Source organism: Pezoporus occidentalis, unplaced genomic scaffold (assembly GCF_034315485.1).
Source record: "Pezoporus occidentalis ecotype Australia unplaced genomic scaffold, CSIRO_AGI_Poc_V1 ctg27, whole genome shotgun sequence".
NCBI lineage: Eukaryota > Metazoa > Chordata > Aves > Psittaciformes > Psittacidae > Pezoporus > Pezoporus occidentalis.
Window position 1 is genome coordinate 12,326,985 of NW_026914611.1, and position 16,595 is coordinate 12,343,579.

The following is a 16,595-nucleotide window of genomic DNA, read 5'->3' on the forward strand; positions in this document are numbered from 1 at the left end:
CAGTAGCCTAGGAAGAGAAAATAGGCTTTGCTTTCAGACTAAAGGGAGGAATGACTGCACTAGACTCCGCTGGCTCCCTGTTTTACACCGTTAAAAGAAGCCTGAAAACTAAAAGGACACTGAGACTGATCAAAGTGATTTCATGAAACAGCAGATGGTCTTTACCTTGTCCAACTTTCATGAGGATCTTCATGGTTTTTGTCTGGCACACCCCTCCCTCCTGGTTATCCAGGCCCTCCAAAGACCCATTTGATGTTGCTGATCAAAAATAAAAGAAAAATAAAAATATAAAAATAAATAAAAAACAGGAAATCAACAGGCAAAGTGATGTGAACATGAATGTCTGAAAGCAGAAATCTTTCAATCTACCAGGACCTGTTCTTGTTGCTCAGGCTGACCTATGGCAGGTTGTGAAATGCTGGAAGCCAAAGGAATGAATACACTGGTAAGCCATGCAATATATACAAATGGAGGAATGTGTTATCAAGGTTTCAGATTTACCCAGTAACCTTTTTTTCTATGCACAATTGACTGACTGACTGGCTTGGCCGGAAAACACAGCACCTTGCTATAAGGGTGATGGGAGTCAGCTGAAAAGGAAGCCCTGGAAGGCTCAGAGGAGCAAAGCACTGAAAACTCACCTCTTTTTTTTTCCCCCCTTCAACAATATCTTTATAATCACCACATTACACCTGCTTCCTCTATTACAAATCTCCTGCTGGAAGAAGTGAATGCATACAAAAGACCCAGGTGAAAGCCGAGATTCTACACTGATTGGGAAACCATTTAATATTTTAAAGTACAATCTCACTTTTCTCAGCACTGGGGAGCCTCCGTGGGGGCGGGTGGCAGGGGGGAACACACTATTCTCACGGAAACCTTTGATCTCATACAAACAAATGGGTGCTTTCCCCTCTGTTTATATTGTTCACTCTTATCTAGGTGCTGGCTGGAAACACACAACCCTGCCACAAGCTGACACTGCAACGCAATTCCAGCACCAAGCACAACTCCCTCAGAGAATCCAAAACGTTGAGTCATAGTGTAGGGGTGCGCCGCTGCTGCCGCCCGAGCCAACCCTTGGTTGCAAAACCCCAACAGCTGCTGGGAAACCATTTGGCAGCTCCGCGGGTGTAGGCACTGTGGCCACCCCACACCACGCCAGGCACCATCCACTGCTGGCACGTGTGCTGGTGCCCCAGTCATGGTGGTAATGCAGACATGTCCACCAGCAGTGGACTCTGGCTTCTCTAGTTAGGGAGTGAAACGGGTTTTCCCACTCTGGTTGCCCTAGAGGTGGGAATTTCACTGTCGTTTCTTGAAGCTGTTTATTCCAGGCCCAAAACACATACAAACAGGTACAATATACACATGCACCATTACCGGGCCACCAACTGGAGAAAACAAATAGAAAATGGGATATAGCAGAGCTCAGTACTTGTCGTGGCTGTGGCAAAATATTTAAGCATCACTTTCTTGCCTTCTCCTTTCAGCTCGGGATCTAATTCAACCAGGGCTTCACACTGTTCATATCTTTGTTTTTAATTCTCCCTCCTTCTTTTTCTGCCTTCCTTGGGGATTTTCTTTCAAATGCAGCCTATGTATATTTCCTTTCTCTTTCGCAATGTCTTCCTAGCCCCACAGCAGTATTTTTCTTGCTCTAATCTTCTCTCTAGCCATAAAGATATAAACCCCATACCGCTGAACACTGCTTCCTAGCCTTTGATCTACTTCTTGGTTTTGTTCCACTTTGCCTCCTTTGTGACAAACTCAAATTACGGCCACCATACAAACTTCCCAAATTGTGCTTTCTTTTCCTAAAATTCCCTTCTCCTAAAATGTGGTCCGTCCCAGTTCCTCCCCTTGTTCCCTCCCCCCCTGTAAAAACATTACAATGGCCACATATGCAATTACATTTTTTTTTTTTTGTAACTTGCAAAAAGGCTTTTTAAAACACAGAAGAACATATTGAGTTATTTAAGATAAAAGGTCATCTGAAATGTGCCACTGCATTGCCATGCTCAGAAAATAATGGAGACATATAGTTTTGTTTTCTTTTGTTTTTTTTTTTTTTTTCCAGAGGGGAAAAAAATCAATACTAAGAACCTGTTCTGGACATAAATCAAATGTATCTTTGCTGAAAGTGTTTTTTATGACCTATTTGCCAATGTACCAGCAAAGGACATGGGAATAAAAGCAGTAAATAGAAATACCAAAGCTGAGCATCAACTGAAAGTACAACTAATAAACACTGACATTGCCTCACATTTTCTGCTACCCTTCGTTCGTTTTTTAATCAAGGTGCTGGGGGCTCACATTACCTTAAACACTTCTACTTGATTTTAATTGAATACAGTACTGCTTCTTCTTAACATCAATGCCTTTTTAGTCTTTAAAGGCCTATCCATTTAACCCACAGAGCAGGAGACCTCAGTAAGATGCAGAGGATGCAGTCTGACCTCAGTACAGAATAAGAAAGTAAGATGGCAAAAAGAATGCAAAATTACTTCAAATACAGTCTCCAAACGGGAAGGCCCAGATGTACAATGAGTCTGGTTGTGTGCCTACGAGAGCTCAATCTGCCTCGCTTGCTAGAAGAATGCTTTAGCTTTGATGTCAGATGAATGAATTTGCAGAAGTATTCACTTTTTCCACTGTTCTTCAAGGGGTTTTCACAAAAGCCTATGTTATAGCTCAGAGTACAGACTGCCACGTCCCAAGGAACAGGGGATTTTCAAAGAGGTGCATTTCAGTGACAAAGCAAAGTTTCCATCTCAGCTGCTCCCTGTAATTAAACCGACAATTACCCAAGGCCACTGGAAGAAATTATGTTTCAGAATTTATTAAGACTATTGAAATACAACCTCACATATCCCTAGTGTACCAGGAACAAAGTGGGCAGTTTTAAGCACATCATTTCAAGCTTTGAAAAGCTGCACTGAGAAAAAGCAGCAATCTGGGACATCAGAGAAAATATAGTTTCAAATATAGTTTCATACTGCTAATGCCCCTTGACAGTTCAGTGTACAGAAGTCAAACAAGGGAGTGAGCACAAAATATTCCTCAAACACTCGCCACTGCCTTTCTATACTGATCTCCAAATGAAAATTATACCCACTATCATGTAGACTCCTCCACCGCACTCTCATTTCTGCATCAAAGTGACCCTGTACCTGGAGCTCTACTCACAATGAAAGGATATTTCAAAAAAAACCACCAGTGTCTGTGATAGGTGTTTTGGGTATAAACACAGAAACATAACACAATCTTCTTGTGTCTAAAACGGAACAGCTACTCCCCGGTGTGTTTGTACGATCAAAACCTAGACCTTCCCTCCAGTTTATTTTTATATACATATATAAAAAAGAACAGTTTGTACATTTTTTTTTTTTAAATAGGTTTAAAACGTGATAGATTTTACATACAGCCCTGTGCTAAGAAGATGAGATACTCTTTAAATATTGACATTAATAAACATCATTAATGACTGACACAGCTTCTCATGAGTATTAAATGTTCTCAGGATCCCACGCCACTTTGTATTAACACAGCAACACATAGGAAACTAAATTCAAGTACGATGTTGCTAAACAGGTAGCAAAATATTTTTAAATCTTTTGATGGATAGGTACCTCTGATTTTCTGAGACCCATCTTGTTCCACTGGTGTCAATTACAAAACTAATAATTACAGTCAAAAGCACACTGAATTATTCAGTTGACAGTTTAACCACACCTACAAATAAACACATATAATTGCCCTAAAATCTCTAATAATTTTAAGACTTTCTGACAAAATCATAATTTATAGGCAATACTAACAGCAGCCAATCAAAAATGATGTTTGAGCTCTGCGTACACAGACACTGTGTGTCTGCATTCCTTGAATACATCAGCAGCTGCCATTTTATAAGGAATTTAAGAGATGGGTTTTCAACTTTCAGAAAAAATTGACTAGTTATGAAATTATGGTTAAGAGTCTGCTGATACACACTTACTCGAGAAGCTAGTATAGATTTTCAGTTTCATAAAACAGTGCCTTAACATACCCTCTCCTTTACACAAGAAATGAAATTATTCAGACCAAAGGATTTCATTCCAGCTCTGTCTCTTCTTCAAAATATGTTATTAAAAAAGACAAAAAAAAACCCAAAACACAACAACAAAAAGCCAAAAAATACCCACCCCCAAAACCTGCAAGTCATGTAAATCAATGTATAATGTTTTACATTTATTTGTTTTTAAAACTTCACAAGTGTTATTTACTGTTTGAAATACATTAGTCATAAATGCAGAGGCAGGGAATCAGTGAGCGAAACAGAGTCAGCTGACAAGAATAGTTCCTGGCTATGACTCTTATACAGTCCCCATGGAGAGGAAGTAATATTACATTTTAATATGTCTTCATTTGATTGTTATTACTCTGCCTCCCAGGAGGCTAAGCCACTGCATGGATCTTGGCTGTTTCCAACCTATCAGGTTGGTAACATTGCTCTAATCAGATGGAGAATTAAGCTGCTGGATTTGTGCCTGTATATAGCTTTTCATTCACAAAGAGATTACAAATGAAGGCACAGTCACAAAAATTCAACTTCCTTCACTCCTAAAAACCCACATTACAAAATGAAAAAATGCCATCACAATTACTTAAAAGAAAAACAGCAGACAAAAATCTCAGCCTCGTAATTCTGCCACAATTATTACCCATACTTTTATGTTTTAGAATTATGAGAAACATTACCTACTTGCAAATTAAATGTTATGTCCTTTGAACCAACACTACATAGCTAAAGAAAGAAATTATGAACATCATACTTAGTTTTCCTGTGACCTCTCCTGTTTCCACAGACTGTAAGAATGAATGAGTGATGCCAACTGATGGGTGAGGGCAAAACTGGTTTAGCCCCCCCCCCCCTTATTGTGCTGACAATACAAGCCATTTGGCCATGTATTAAAGGCATATCATTGACGAGGTCATCAAGAATTAATTGCTGCTGGTATGGGCCTGTTAATAGAAAAATGAGAATTACAAGTTTCTTTGGGGTAGATCAGTACTGTCTGATGGTGGTGATTTTCACCTTTTTTTTTCCTTAAATACTGCTTGAATTCAGCATCAGAAAACAGGTTTTTCGAAATCAGAGCTAAATAAAATCCAATAACCCTACCCGCCTCCAATTTTCCCCAGCTGTGTTTAGAAATGAAATGGAAGAGCCTGAACAGCAGCAAAAATCCATGAAAGCTTTAGATCTAACAGCAGTAAGAAGTTATTCTTAAAGCAAAGCTGCACTTGATCTCATATGCACTCACAGGATTACTAAGCGCATGTAAAGTTTTTGAGGGTTTTTTTATTTTACTAAGTAATAGAACACTATTTTGGTCAGGCATTGTGCATTTGTCCTCTGACTGCTTTCATCTGCTTTTGGTCCTTTTAATGACTGTCTTAGCAAAGCACCAAATAAATACTTCTTCTTTCCCATAAATTATCTAAATTTATGGGACAGATTTAAGAACACCAGAAATCACACACTGCGAAACCACGAATCACAGATCACAACACAGAGGTGTTTCTAGACCAGCCAGGGATGAAGAACAAGGCAGCTGAGGTAACAGAGTGTTTTAATTAAATGAAATGGGTTTTTTTTCCTTACTCCACTTATTAGCAATGCCAGACCTACATGGAGATCTGAAACAAATGGAAAAAATTGTTCAGGACACTCACCAAAGAACAGGTATAGCTTGGCAAACACTTGGTAAAAGCTTGAGTGAGCTGCAGAGAGTTTAGAGAAAAGATACACACACCAATTTCTACTACCAGCTACTAACGGTTTACCCTTACTTTTAGTGAGACTGACACTGAACCCTTCACTTGAACAAAAAAAAAAGAAGAAACTGTCTTCCAGAATTTAACTATCAGCAGTGTGAAACCTGGACTGTAAGAGCTAAAACTTAAATGCATAATGGATAGTTGCATGGAGTACTGTCACTGTGTTGTCTGTGTTGCTATCTACAGACAATAAAATCACACCCTAACTTTTCCACCGATCTTACAGAGAGTCTTTAATACAAAAGATTAAAACCTTCTGAACTGGCTCAATTAATACAATTTAGGACACCAAGACAGTCATGAAAAATGTGTAAAAATGGTCTATCAATAATTTTGCAGTTTTCTAACCATGTCTGGTTTTCATTTGTCCTACTTGCAAAATCAAGGTGGAAGCAGGATTTTGAGTTTCTCAACCTAAAGGCCTTTCAGAAACTCTCATTCTCTCAGTCTTATTCCACACATTTCTTCAAATCAAGTTTTTCTCTTAAACTAAAGCTTATAGAGTATTTATAAATACTGTTGAAGTCAGCCTTTTTTCCCTCTATCCACATATGAGGCGACAGTTTCATGTAAAGAAAAGGACAAGAATTATCCCTTCTTTTCCACTTCTCATTCTTGTTGTTTTTTAAAATTAAGTCCTATGTTGTATGTCTCAGGATTTGTATCTAAACAGTATCCACAGATAGTATTCTGCACAAGTAAGCAATGCCCTCCCCAGTTAAGCTAAAACCAGAACTAAATGAAGTAAATAAAAAACAGGCCTCTTCTTACCTGGAAGAAGACAGAGGCTTTACAGGGAAACCTTGTGATTAACATTGCTAACTACTGCTCTAAAACATATCTTGTCCAAAGGCAAACTGTGTGACTTGCGTACTTAGATGAGACTCTTGATACAAGGGTCTTTATATAATTCCCCACAAAAGTCTCCATTTGTGGAGGACAGAAGCAAGACAGGGCAATCAGTTCTGTGCTGCAATATACCTTACTATATACCAGTTGGTTAATTCCAGGCACACTTCCGGAAATCCACAGACTCTCCCTTCCAGTATCTCATACCATCCAACTGAGAAGGACCGCCCAAGTATTAAGCACAGAATAGGGACAGAGTTCTTGTAAAGTATCCTACATTCAGAATGATTTTATTAATTCCAGGGAGACACAGCATCATCCAAGAGTACAGGTGGTAAATAAATAAATAAAGTCCTTTATGTTAACAAAGTCATAAAGGGAAAAGGAGCGAGCAAGATACAGTTGGAAAGCATCAAAAAAGCTGTTGAGCTCTGACGAGCTTCTGTTGCTTATCATTTTAAAAACAACACCATTTTATCTCTTGGTTAAGGAATACCACAGTTGAAGTGCACTAAACAGCAAACTATTGGCTGAATAATTATCTATTACAGAAGGTCACAGCATCCACCCACAACAAAATCCTACTTGCTTCAGTGCAAGTTGTCTTGGAGTAATTTAGAGATTATACAAAAATTAAAAAGCGTCTCAATATTGTATCCCTATGACTGACAATTTAAGTCTTTCATTACAGTTAAACATTTCTAAAAGTATTTCAGCTCCATATTTCACATACTCTGAGAAATGTCAGATAATGATCTACTGCACACATGGTTGCTTCTAGTTTACATAAACAAATTATATATTTGAGAGCGCTGAAGTAACTGTGGCAGATGCAAGCCCACTAATTATGATGTATTCAGTGTATATCAGAAAGTATGCATCTAAAGCAGATTACTAGCTAGTTAACTTCACCAACCACAAACAGGTATTTTGCATAAGTTTATCCTTTCTCCCAGCACACTACTGGCAGAAGTCTGTCATGGATGGGGAGCAGTATCTCCCCACCACCACAACAAGCTTTGCTTAACAGTTCAGCTGAACAGAACTAATAGAATTAGTTAGCATTCAAGTTACACTGATTATTGTTAATGACAAGCCAGCTTGCTCGAACAAAAGCAGAAGCTTTAACATTAAGTGAGCACCTATTTTTCTGTATTGTACAAACCCTACCCCACTCTTGAAGAATGTTCATCTGCCTTGAAAATCTCTCTGCACAAGTCTGTAGCACTTGGATAACGAAGGGTTATAGTGAAAGTTCATATTAAATAAATAACAAACCTCTTGCTCATTCTACTGTCACTAATTGCATGCAATGATATTAATGACCCAGTAATTGCTATACGAGTAGCACTGAAGTGGAAAACATCACTTTGAGGCAGAGTTCATCTCTAGGTGGTAGGACTTCACCAGTGACTGAATTAATGCCTAGTGACAGTTTAGAATATAACACTATAGATGAAAAATGTGCCAGTCTCATGGTCAGAACAATTTAGACGGACATGATGTTATCTGCTTTGACCACACAGAGTCCAGAAGTAACCCTAATAAAGTGCCACATTCAGAGTCTGCCCTATAGATGAACCTCATTTTTTTCAGGGGAGATGCTCTGCACTACAACAATCTAGAGCAATTTTCCACATGTTTGCTTCAATAAAAGAATACCTTCATCTCCTGCTTTTACATCAAGCACAACAAAAGTGTGCTTTATTGCAAAACACAAAAAGCTATTTACATCATCTAACTATCCTTCAGCAACACAGAGTTTGGCACCTTAGTACTGAGATCAATTATGATACCATGGGATGACTGTGTGTTTGGCAAAGATGATCAGAAGTAAAGCACTGTTTTGATTGCAGTATGCTTATGTTTGTGTTTAGAGCTTTGGAATACCCATGGAGCAAAACTTAATGAGGGAACATTGCTGAAATAAAGCAATGTGACTTTCCAAGGTGCTACAGGACCTCCAGTTCAAATACTCACTGTAAGAAATTAAGGGGTTTAGCTTTTTTAGAAATTATCACATAGGCACATCTCAGTACATTTTAAGAAACTCTGATGGGATGAGAATGTTAATCGAGCAGTGTGTGAAATTTTGAAAAACTGTAATTAAACAGGAGAACCGATACTTGTAATAATTATGTTCATACGTATTTTAATATTTCACTAGTGTTTTAGTAGTATAACATTATTAAGTTTTCTTTTTAATTTTTTTTTTTTCCCTTCTGCTACACAAATTGTTTCAAGAATGTCTTTATTCTGCTACCAAATCTGCTGTGGCAGCCTCTGGATGGCAGGTGGAACTGAGTTTCAACACAGGCTGGGGCCAAACACCTGGAAAGCAGATTTGCAGAAAAGGCACTGGACTCCTGGCGGACACCAAGTTGACCATAAGCCAGCAATGTGCACTGGCAGCAAAGGCAGTCAACAGCCTCCTGGGCTGCATTTGGCAGGGCACTGCCAGCAGGCAAATGGAGGTGATCCTTCCCCTCTACACAGCACTGGAGAGGCCACCACTGGAGTGCAGGGTGCAGTCATGGGCTCCCAGTACAACACAGACATGGACTTAAGGAAGCAAGTCCAGTAAATGCTTATGGAGATGATGAAGGAACTGGAGCATCTGTACAGGACTTGGGACTGTTCAGTCTGGAGAAAACAAGGCATGATGAAGGAACTGGAGCGTCTGTACAGGACTTGGGACTGTTCAGTCTGGGGAAAGGCAGCTAAGGGGGATTTTACCTATGTGTATAAATACCTGGTGAGGAGAGTAAAGAAGGAAGAGCCAGACCCTTCTCAGTGGTGCTCACTGACAGGACAAGAGCCAATGGGCACAAACTGAAATACAGGGAAGGCTGTTTAAACCTGAGAAAACCTTTTTAAATGTGAAGGTGACAGAGCACTGGACCAGGCTGTCCAGGCAGAATGGAGTCTCTATCCTTGCAGCTCTTCAAAATTCAGCTGGACACAGTGGTCCTGGACAACAGGCTGCAGTTCAGCCTTCTTGAGCAAGGGACTAAATCTTCTCCAGAGGTGCTGTCCAAAGTCAACCATTCTGCAATTCTGCAATCAACTGCACCGCTGTGGTCTAATGCATTTATGTGCTAACATGAAATACTTGAAAAACAAATCCTTCCTAGTTTCCCTGGCAGGATTTGGATTCAGACTTCTGTTTCTCTTACAGCAGCTCAGTGAGCATATAAGGACTAGTCTGCTGCTGTGGTTATTTTTGCTGTCTTCATCTACTGAACAGAAAACAGATAAATCATGCTAACAAAGATCCGAACATGCTTTTTAAAAACAGCCTTATCAGCTTAGTACTGACTCTTCTCCAAGAACTTCTAAGACCTCCTTAAGCCTAATCCTGCTTTTACTCACAGAAATATTTGCATGATTTCCTTGGAACTGAAAAAGAGCAACTGGAAGACTGCCCATTCAGGGTTAGTTTTATAGTCTGATTTATCAGAAATAAATCCTGGAATATTCTTACTCCAAAGCTTCCAGGATTGACTAAAGTCAGGAAAGAAGGTCCAAGCTGACATTTAACCCTGTTTTTCAACCATTTCAACCTTGTGTTTTAGTTAACACAGTCCTCAGACTAAAGTACATTTCCCTCCAATCCAGCTATGTAAAGACTTTAATGAGACAAATATTTTCAAGTATTTAAAATCAATTTCATTAAATCCTTTATAAATACTTACACAGTTTCTGGCCTTTTAAGACTTAAAATACTGTAATATGTAACAGATACTATATGAGCAACTACATAAAATAAAGACTGATGATCCCACTTGATGAGATAAATACTCATTACCAAACTTAGGGACAAAGTGAGAGTTAAATGCATTTTAGTATGCTAGTGTGCTTTTCCAATATTTACAATATTTTTAAATTATGAGGAACTATTAAAAAAAGAGAAAAATAAACAGTGACTAAAAATATCGAAAAGCTTCTTATGAAATTTTAAAACCGGTTTAATTCCCGAGTATTTCCTGAATAATTCTCTGAGTAATTACTCTTTATTTTAATCTGATTCTGTATCTATATGGAATACTTGGGAACGTGGGGGAGAATAAATGTATTTTTTCACTAGATGCCATCAATTAAAAAACTGAGCATTCCTCTTTCATTTCCTTCCCTTAGGAATAAAGAAATAACAGATTTTCTGCTGAACTATCTCTGTCTACTTTAAAGGAGATAAACGGTTGGTATTGCCTAGGTAATGACACCAAATATGAACAAAGTCCATCAATCTAAAATAGCCTTATTCTCTTACAAGACCTATGTGGTCTGGGACAAAACCCCGAAGGACCATGACTCCATTAATCCTGTAGGTCTTAAGACTCTGTTAGAAATCTGAAGCTGCACAGTGACTTTTTTTCTCCAATAATATTATTTGTTTGAGCTGTATTTATATTTCATTCAACAAGAGCTAAGTGGTATTGCTGATATATCCCTTAAAAGACTCTCAGCAAAGTCAAAGACTGACCTTTGGATATCATTTTACACTAAAAAGAAATCATTTATCTACTTTTCCAAGGAAGGAGGAGGAGAAGGGAAAGAAAAAATGTGATCTTTGTACAACTGGAATCGGTACGGCTATTATCATATCAGATTTCATTACCATGACCACCACCAAAAAAATAACAGTTGATTGTGGGACCACAGAGTCTTTCACAAAAAGCATGAAAAATGTGTTTGCTGCAAAACAAATTTAATTGAAATTCTGATAGCGTTTGTCTCCTGGTTTGGCTAGTTTGGAATTCATCTCCAAACAAAGGAAACCCTACTGTTTCCTTTTGGGTAGCTCTTACTAGGTGTTTGGGAGGTCACAGGGGGCTGTGGACTGAAACCTGCCTCAGAGAGGTGTCAGAATGCCCATACAGACAGATTAGCCAGCACTTAAACTGTTTGGTCAGAATACAGAAATAACATTTTAATGCAAACCTATCTGGCCACACAAAGAAATTTCTTCCTCCCGGCTGAGCCGTATTTCAGGGCACAATCTATATTGTCCTTTAATGTGTTCTTCCTCAGACAGTTATTGCCCTTTAATTGTAACAGAATGACAAAGTGAAAATATAAAAAGCCTTGTGACTTTTTTCAAACCCATCTAATGCAAAAGTTTCAGAATGACTGTTTCAATTTTAAAAGCCACAGTACTCTTAAAGCAGTTATCCACAATGCATTGCTACTAGCTAGTATAAACTAGTCAGGGATCAAATATATATATATGTATTTTTTTTTTTTAATTTAAGGCAGAGGCCAATTACGTAAGTGGGTCACTTGAAAAAAGTTGACAAAAAACATTTAAGGAAAGCTGCTTATTCAATTTTGCCAATGTCAAAGCCAAAAGGCATCATTAGCTCAGCAACCTTGGCTAATGGGGTCCAGGCAGAACAAGCAGTTGAGAGGAACCTCTTCTAGGACCATGTATAAACCCATCCCAAGGCTCAGGCCATTCTTTTACAAATTTTGAACAGGTGCAGGCTTCACTACAGGTGGTTTATTTTTTTAATGCTGATGATGCTAGCCCATAATCTTCATTTTACTTATTCAAAAGAAGGGATGAAGTGAGGAGAGTATGTGCTTGCTTGGCCAAGCTATGTCAGGAGCGTGATGGTGCTCCAAGGCAAGCAGCACTGCTCCCTTCCCTCTGTTGTAGCTTCCTGCAAGCTTCTCTTCCCCAGGGCGCTTCCTCACTGCAAACCCAGGGTACCACAGTGCGCTCTCTGTGCCCTCTGACTAAAGGCCAGGTTTGACTGGGAAGGATTCAGGACAACTCCTGTTCACCCAAAGTAAACATCTTTGGCATATTATATATGCTTATACTATGCTAACACATTTCCTTCCTTCTCTCCCTGCATCTGAGAGAGGCACTGAAGCACTTACACCATGAGCCAAGTACTTGCAGATCAATCCCCAAATACTGAGAAGATACTCATTGCTCATTCCAAGTAATCCACAACAGCAGAAAACTATACTTCATTCCCTAACCATGCAAAGACATACAAAGACTTTAATGCAAACATCAGAGTTGCAAATCTGCACACTCTTCTTGTGCTTAACTTTGCCCTTCACACAGATATTTACATTGTTGGGCATGATGTATTTTCCTTCACACATCTGATTAAAGATTTCCTTAGAGACTTATGATATGTTAGCTAAATGGTCGCATATTTTAGGAAAATCTAACATTAATACTTCTGAGATCTCAAGTACATTTGACCTTCTCAAGTTCTGCTGAAATCAGGTAACTGTAGGAAAACGAATCTATTAATTTCCCAGGAACAAAAAATTGATGATGGCAAAGAATAGAAAAGCCAGGACACTCTATTACATCATTTAATCACTTCCACAATACCATTCAGTATCATCTTTCCAAGTACTGCTGTTCACAGAATTAACCACTTTGATTCTGATACTCATATTAAGGAATATTTTGTCAAGAAATGGATTTGATTATTTTTGAATTAAAGTACCATTAAATCTGAAAACAGGTATCTCAGAAACTCATCTACACTTTTACTTTTTTAAAAAAATGTGAATTGTGGAATGAGAAAAGTAGCATCTTTATACACTTAGACCTTGGGAAGTACTGACCAGAAAACATCTCCTGCTATACCTATTATGAATACATCTGGATGATATAAAAATTATGGCTTGAAGAATTCCTGCACAACCACATTTCCCTAAAGGTACACAGGGTTCAGGAAGCTGCTTCATCCTGCGTTATAATTCCTCATCCCAAAATGACTAACCCTAATCTGTTAGGGTGGTGAGTCACTGGAATAGGTTGCCCAGGGAGGTTGTGAATGCTCCATCCCTGGCAGTGTTCAAGACCAGGGTGGACGAGGCCTTGGGTGATATGATTTAGCATGAGGTGTCCCTGCCCATGGCAGGGGGGTTGGAACTAGATGATCTGAAGGTCCTTTCCAACCCTAACCATTCTATGATTCTATGATTCTATGAACAGAGAGTTCACGGTTTAATACAGCTCCACAAACCACATGCTATTACCTTAGAAAAACAAACCGTGTTTTCAAATAATGGCAAGATGATAAAGGCACATGATGATGCACAAACTATTGAAGGTCTGACAACAGCCTGCCAGCATAAACAGCGTGAGATTAGGCTACAGACACAGACATAGTAAGCACTACAAAGATGCTGGGCTCAGTGAACTCTTGAGTCATGTTTGTTTGATGCCCCTTAGTCAGGGGATCACAAGATCCTAAAACACTTCAAAATCAAAAGCTGGCACATAAAATGCATCATTGCTTTCACTTCATAGCACCCTCAGACCCCTCAAAAACCAGCAAATCAAGACAAAACTCAAAACTACCAAAGGGAAGGGAAAGGAAAGTAAAGGGGAAGAGGTAAGGGAAAGGAAAAAGAGGCAGCGGAAGGGGACAACAAAAAGAGGAAAAAGGGAAGGGAAACGGGAAGGGACAGAATCAGAGTTGGTGGGAGACCCAGTACCCCTGTTAAATTACAGTCTGGGAACAGAGATGTATGCAAATGATTTATGGCCTGATTTGCATACATGATTAAGATGTATTATATTACTAGTAGAAATCACAGTAAATGTCCTAACTACCAGAACTTGCATCTGACAAGGCTGCGCCAGGGTCATGAGCTTTTGAACACAAGCTGCTAAAATCCTACCAGCTCCAGTATCTCTGTAAAATAGCGTCCTAGCTGAGCCCTGGCCTAGTTTTCCCTCTTAGTGTTTCTGAGACCAACATCACTGAGTTCATTGTTTTCTCCCTGAATGACAGAAAAGCATTTTAGCTTTAGGATGGCTGGGTTTTAAGGATTGGGTTTTCTTTGTCCAGCATATTAAAATGCATGGGTAGCCTTGATGCATCTTGGTCAGTATGCTAGCAATACAGTGATAGATTAGCCATTTGATTATGCCAGAATGAGCAGGGAACGTAATATCCTAAGGCACTCCAGTATTACTGCAAGGCCAGTGTGATTTCCAAGGCATTAGGCTGAAGGCTGGGAAAGTTCTTTCAACCACACTATACTGTAATCTTCCAGGAAATGCAACGTCTATTATACCTTACTGCTATAATGAAATAATTATACAAAACTAATGAAAATGAGACATATTTAATAATTCTCTGGGTAAATCCATGACATAGATATGACAGAACTGTCAGGGTATCAGAAAGCTCAATTTGTGCCTATAATTTTCAGCTAATAATTGTAACAGTGCCATTTGTTCCTCTAAAGCTGGTCTGCTGTGAATGTTTTTAAAAGCAGCACTCAATACTGAACACATTTAATTATTAAAGGCAACTATTTGAGCATGGTCATTTTTATGCTATACATTTTCACTGGAATTACACACTATTTCTCAACATCTAATCTTGCAGTTTTTACCCTGGTAAATCTCATTGGATTTCAGTGGGAATTTTGTCAAAGCTAAATGCTGCGTAAGTGGGATCAGGTTTCAATACACCCCTTGACTGAACAGAAAGTGCCTATATTAAGCGATCTATTTGTCAAACTTTAAAAACAAAAAAATGGTGTTTTTTTTCTCTCACAACTGTTACTTAGTAATTTCTGTATTTAATATTTAATGCAGTGAATTCTTAGTTTCTGTGACATTCAACTTGTTTTATACACAGCGTGTCTGTGTACCATTATGCATGTAACTGTGAAGTGAGCATTAATTTATATTAAATGCATTTCCATTTCCATTTTAAAAGTACTTGCTCAGAGCACTTGTAAAATTACCATTATTTTTAACTATGAAGTTAAGAAATATTTAGAGACATTACGTAAAACAATTATCAGCCCTCCAATTTTCAAGGAGGTGATAGAAATGTGTTCAGGGACAAACTTTTTAGCAGGGTCTGTTGTGACAGGACAAGGAGTAACGTTTTTAAACTAAAAGAGGGTAGATTTAGACTAGATATAAGGAAGAAGCTATTTACAATGAGGGTCGTAAACCACTACAACACGTTGCCCAGAAAGGTGGTAGATGCACCATCCCTGGCAGTGCTCAAGGTCAGGTTGGACCTTGCTCTGAGCAACTTGATCTAGTTGAAGATGTCTCTGCTTATTTCGGGGGGGTGGAACTAGATGACCTTTAAAGGTCCCTTCCAACTCAAAACTATTCTGTGATTCCATGAAGTAAGATACACCAGGATCGTACTTCTTTGTAACTGCAGAAAAGGCAGAGCAGCGAATTTGTCCACCTCCTGCTGGCCGGTGATCCTTGCTCAAGACTTCAGAAGTCCCCATGGAGCTAAATGAGACCCGCAAGCTCATTTAGTATTGTAACGACAAAACCTAAACTAGTGTAAATCGTTGTACTGCTGAGGTCTCAGCTTATGCTAACTCCTGATTCACATCATTAACTTTACACATCATAAGTAATTTGAATCACTAAACACAGTGGTTACCTCCAGACTTGTTTTCAGCTATAAATCCCTGATCAGATTAAATCTCACACAAAGTTTATCTTGCTGGACACAGGCCTGTGTCACACACATTCTTTTTATAAGGCCAGGCCCATGAAAAGAGAGGAAATTCAAGATCATGCTAGTCTAGGTTTTGTCCAAGAACCCTCCTAGCTATTATACAGACATGGCATGTATGGACTGTAGTTAGTCATGCTCAACTAGAACCCACCAGTAACCCTTGTGGGGAAGTTACATGGTCAAAGTTGGCACCAAACTGACTAAAGGTGTTTCCTGTTAGAATCCCTGGATCACTTAAGAGTAACAGCCAGCCATCTCACATAAGATGCCTCAGCTCAGAATGTCCACACCACCCTAACCCTGCTCCTGGTACAAGAGCATTCAAGTGTAAAGCCAATAGCACTGTGAGCAGGAAACACGTCACAGCTTAGCTGCTGTGAGCAGGAAACACATCACAGCTTAGCTGCACACAACTTTCAATGTGAATACAGG

At 39.0% G+C, this 16,595-nt stretch overlaps 1 protein-coding gene across 2 annotated transcripts in view; it reads right to left on the minus strand.

The window, feature by feature from the left end:
- EFNB2 (ephrin B2) overlaps positions 1-16,595 on the minus strand; it is a 49,438-nt gene that overhangs the window by 9,642 nt on the left and 23,201 nt on the right. For both annotated transcript variants that reach the window (XR_009965975.1, XM_062624726.1), the window contains exon 3: positions 166-258. Coding sequence is in view for 1 of the 2 variants with exons in the window: in XM_062624726.1 (XP_062480710.1) it covers positions 166-258 (93 nt within the window). In the remaining variant the exon portion in view is untranslated. The remainder of the gene's footprint in view (positions 1-165; positions 259-16,595) is intronic.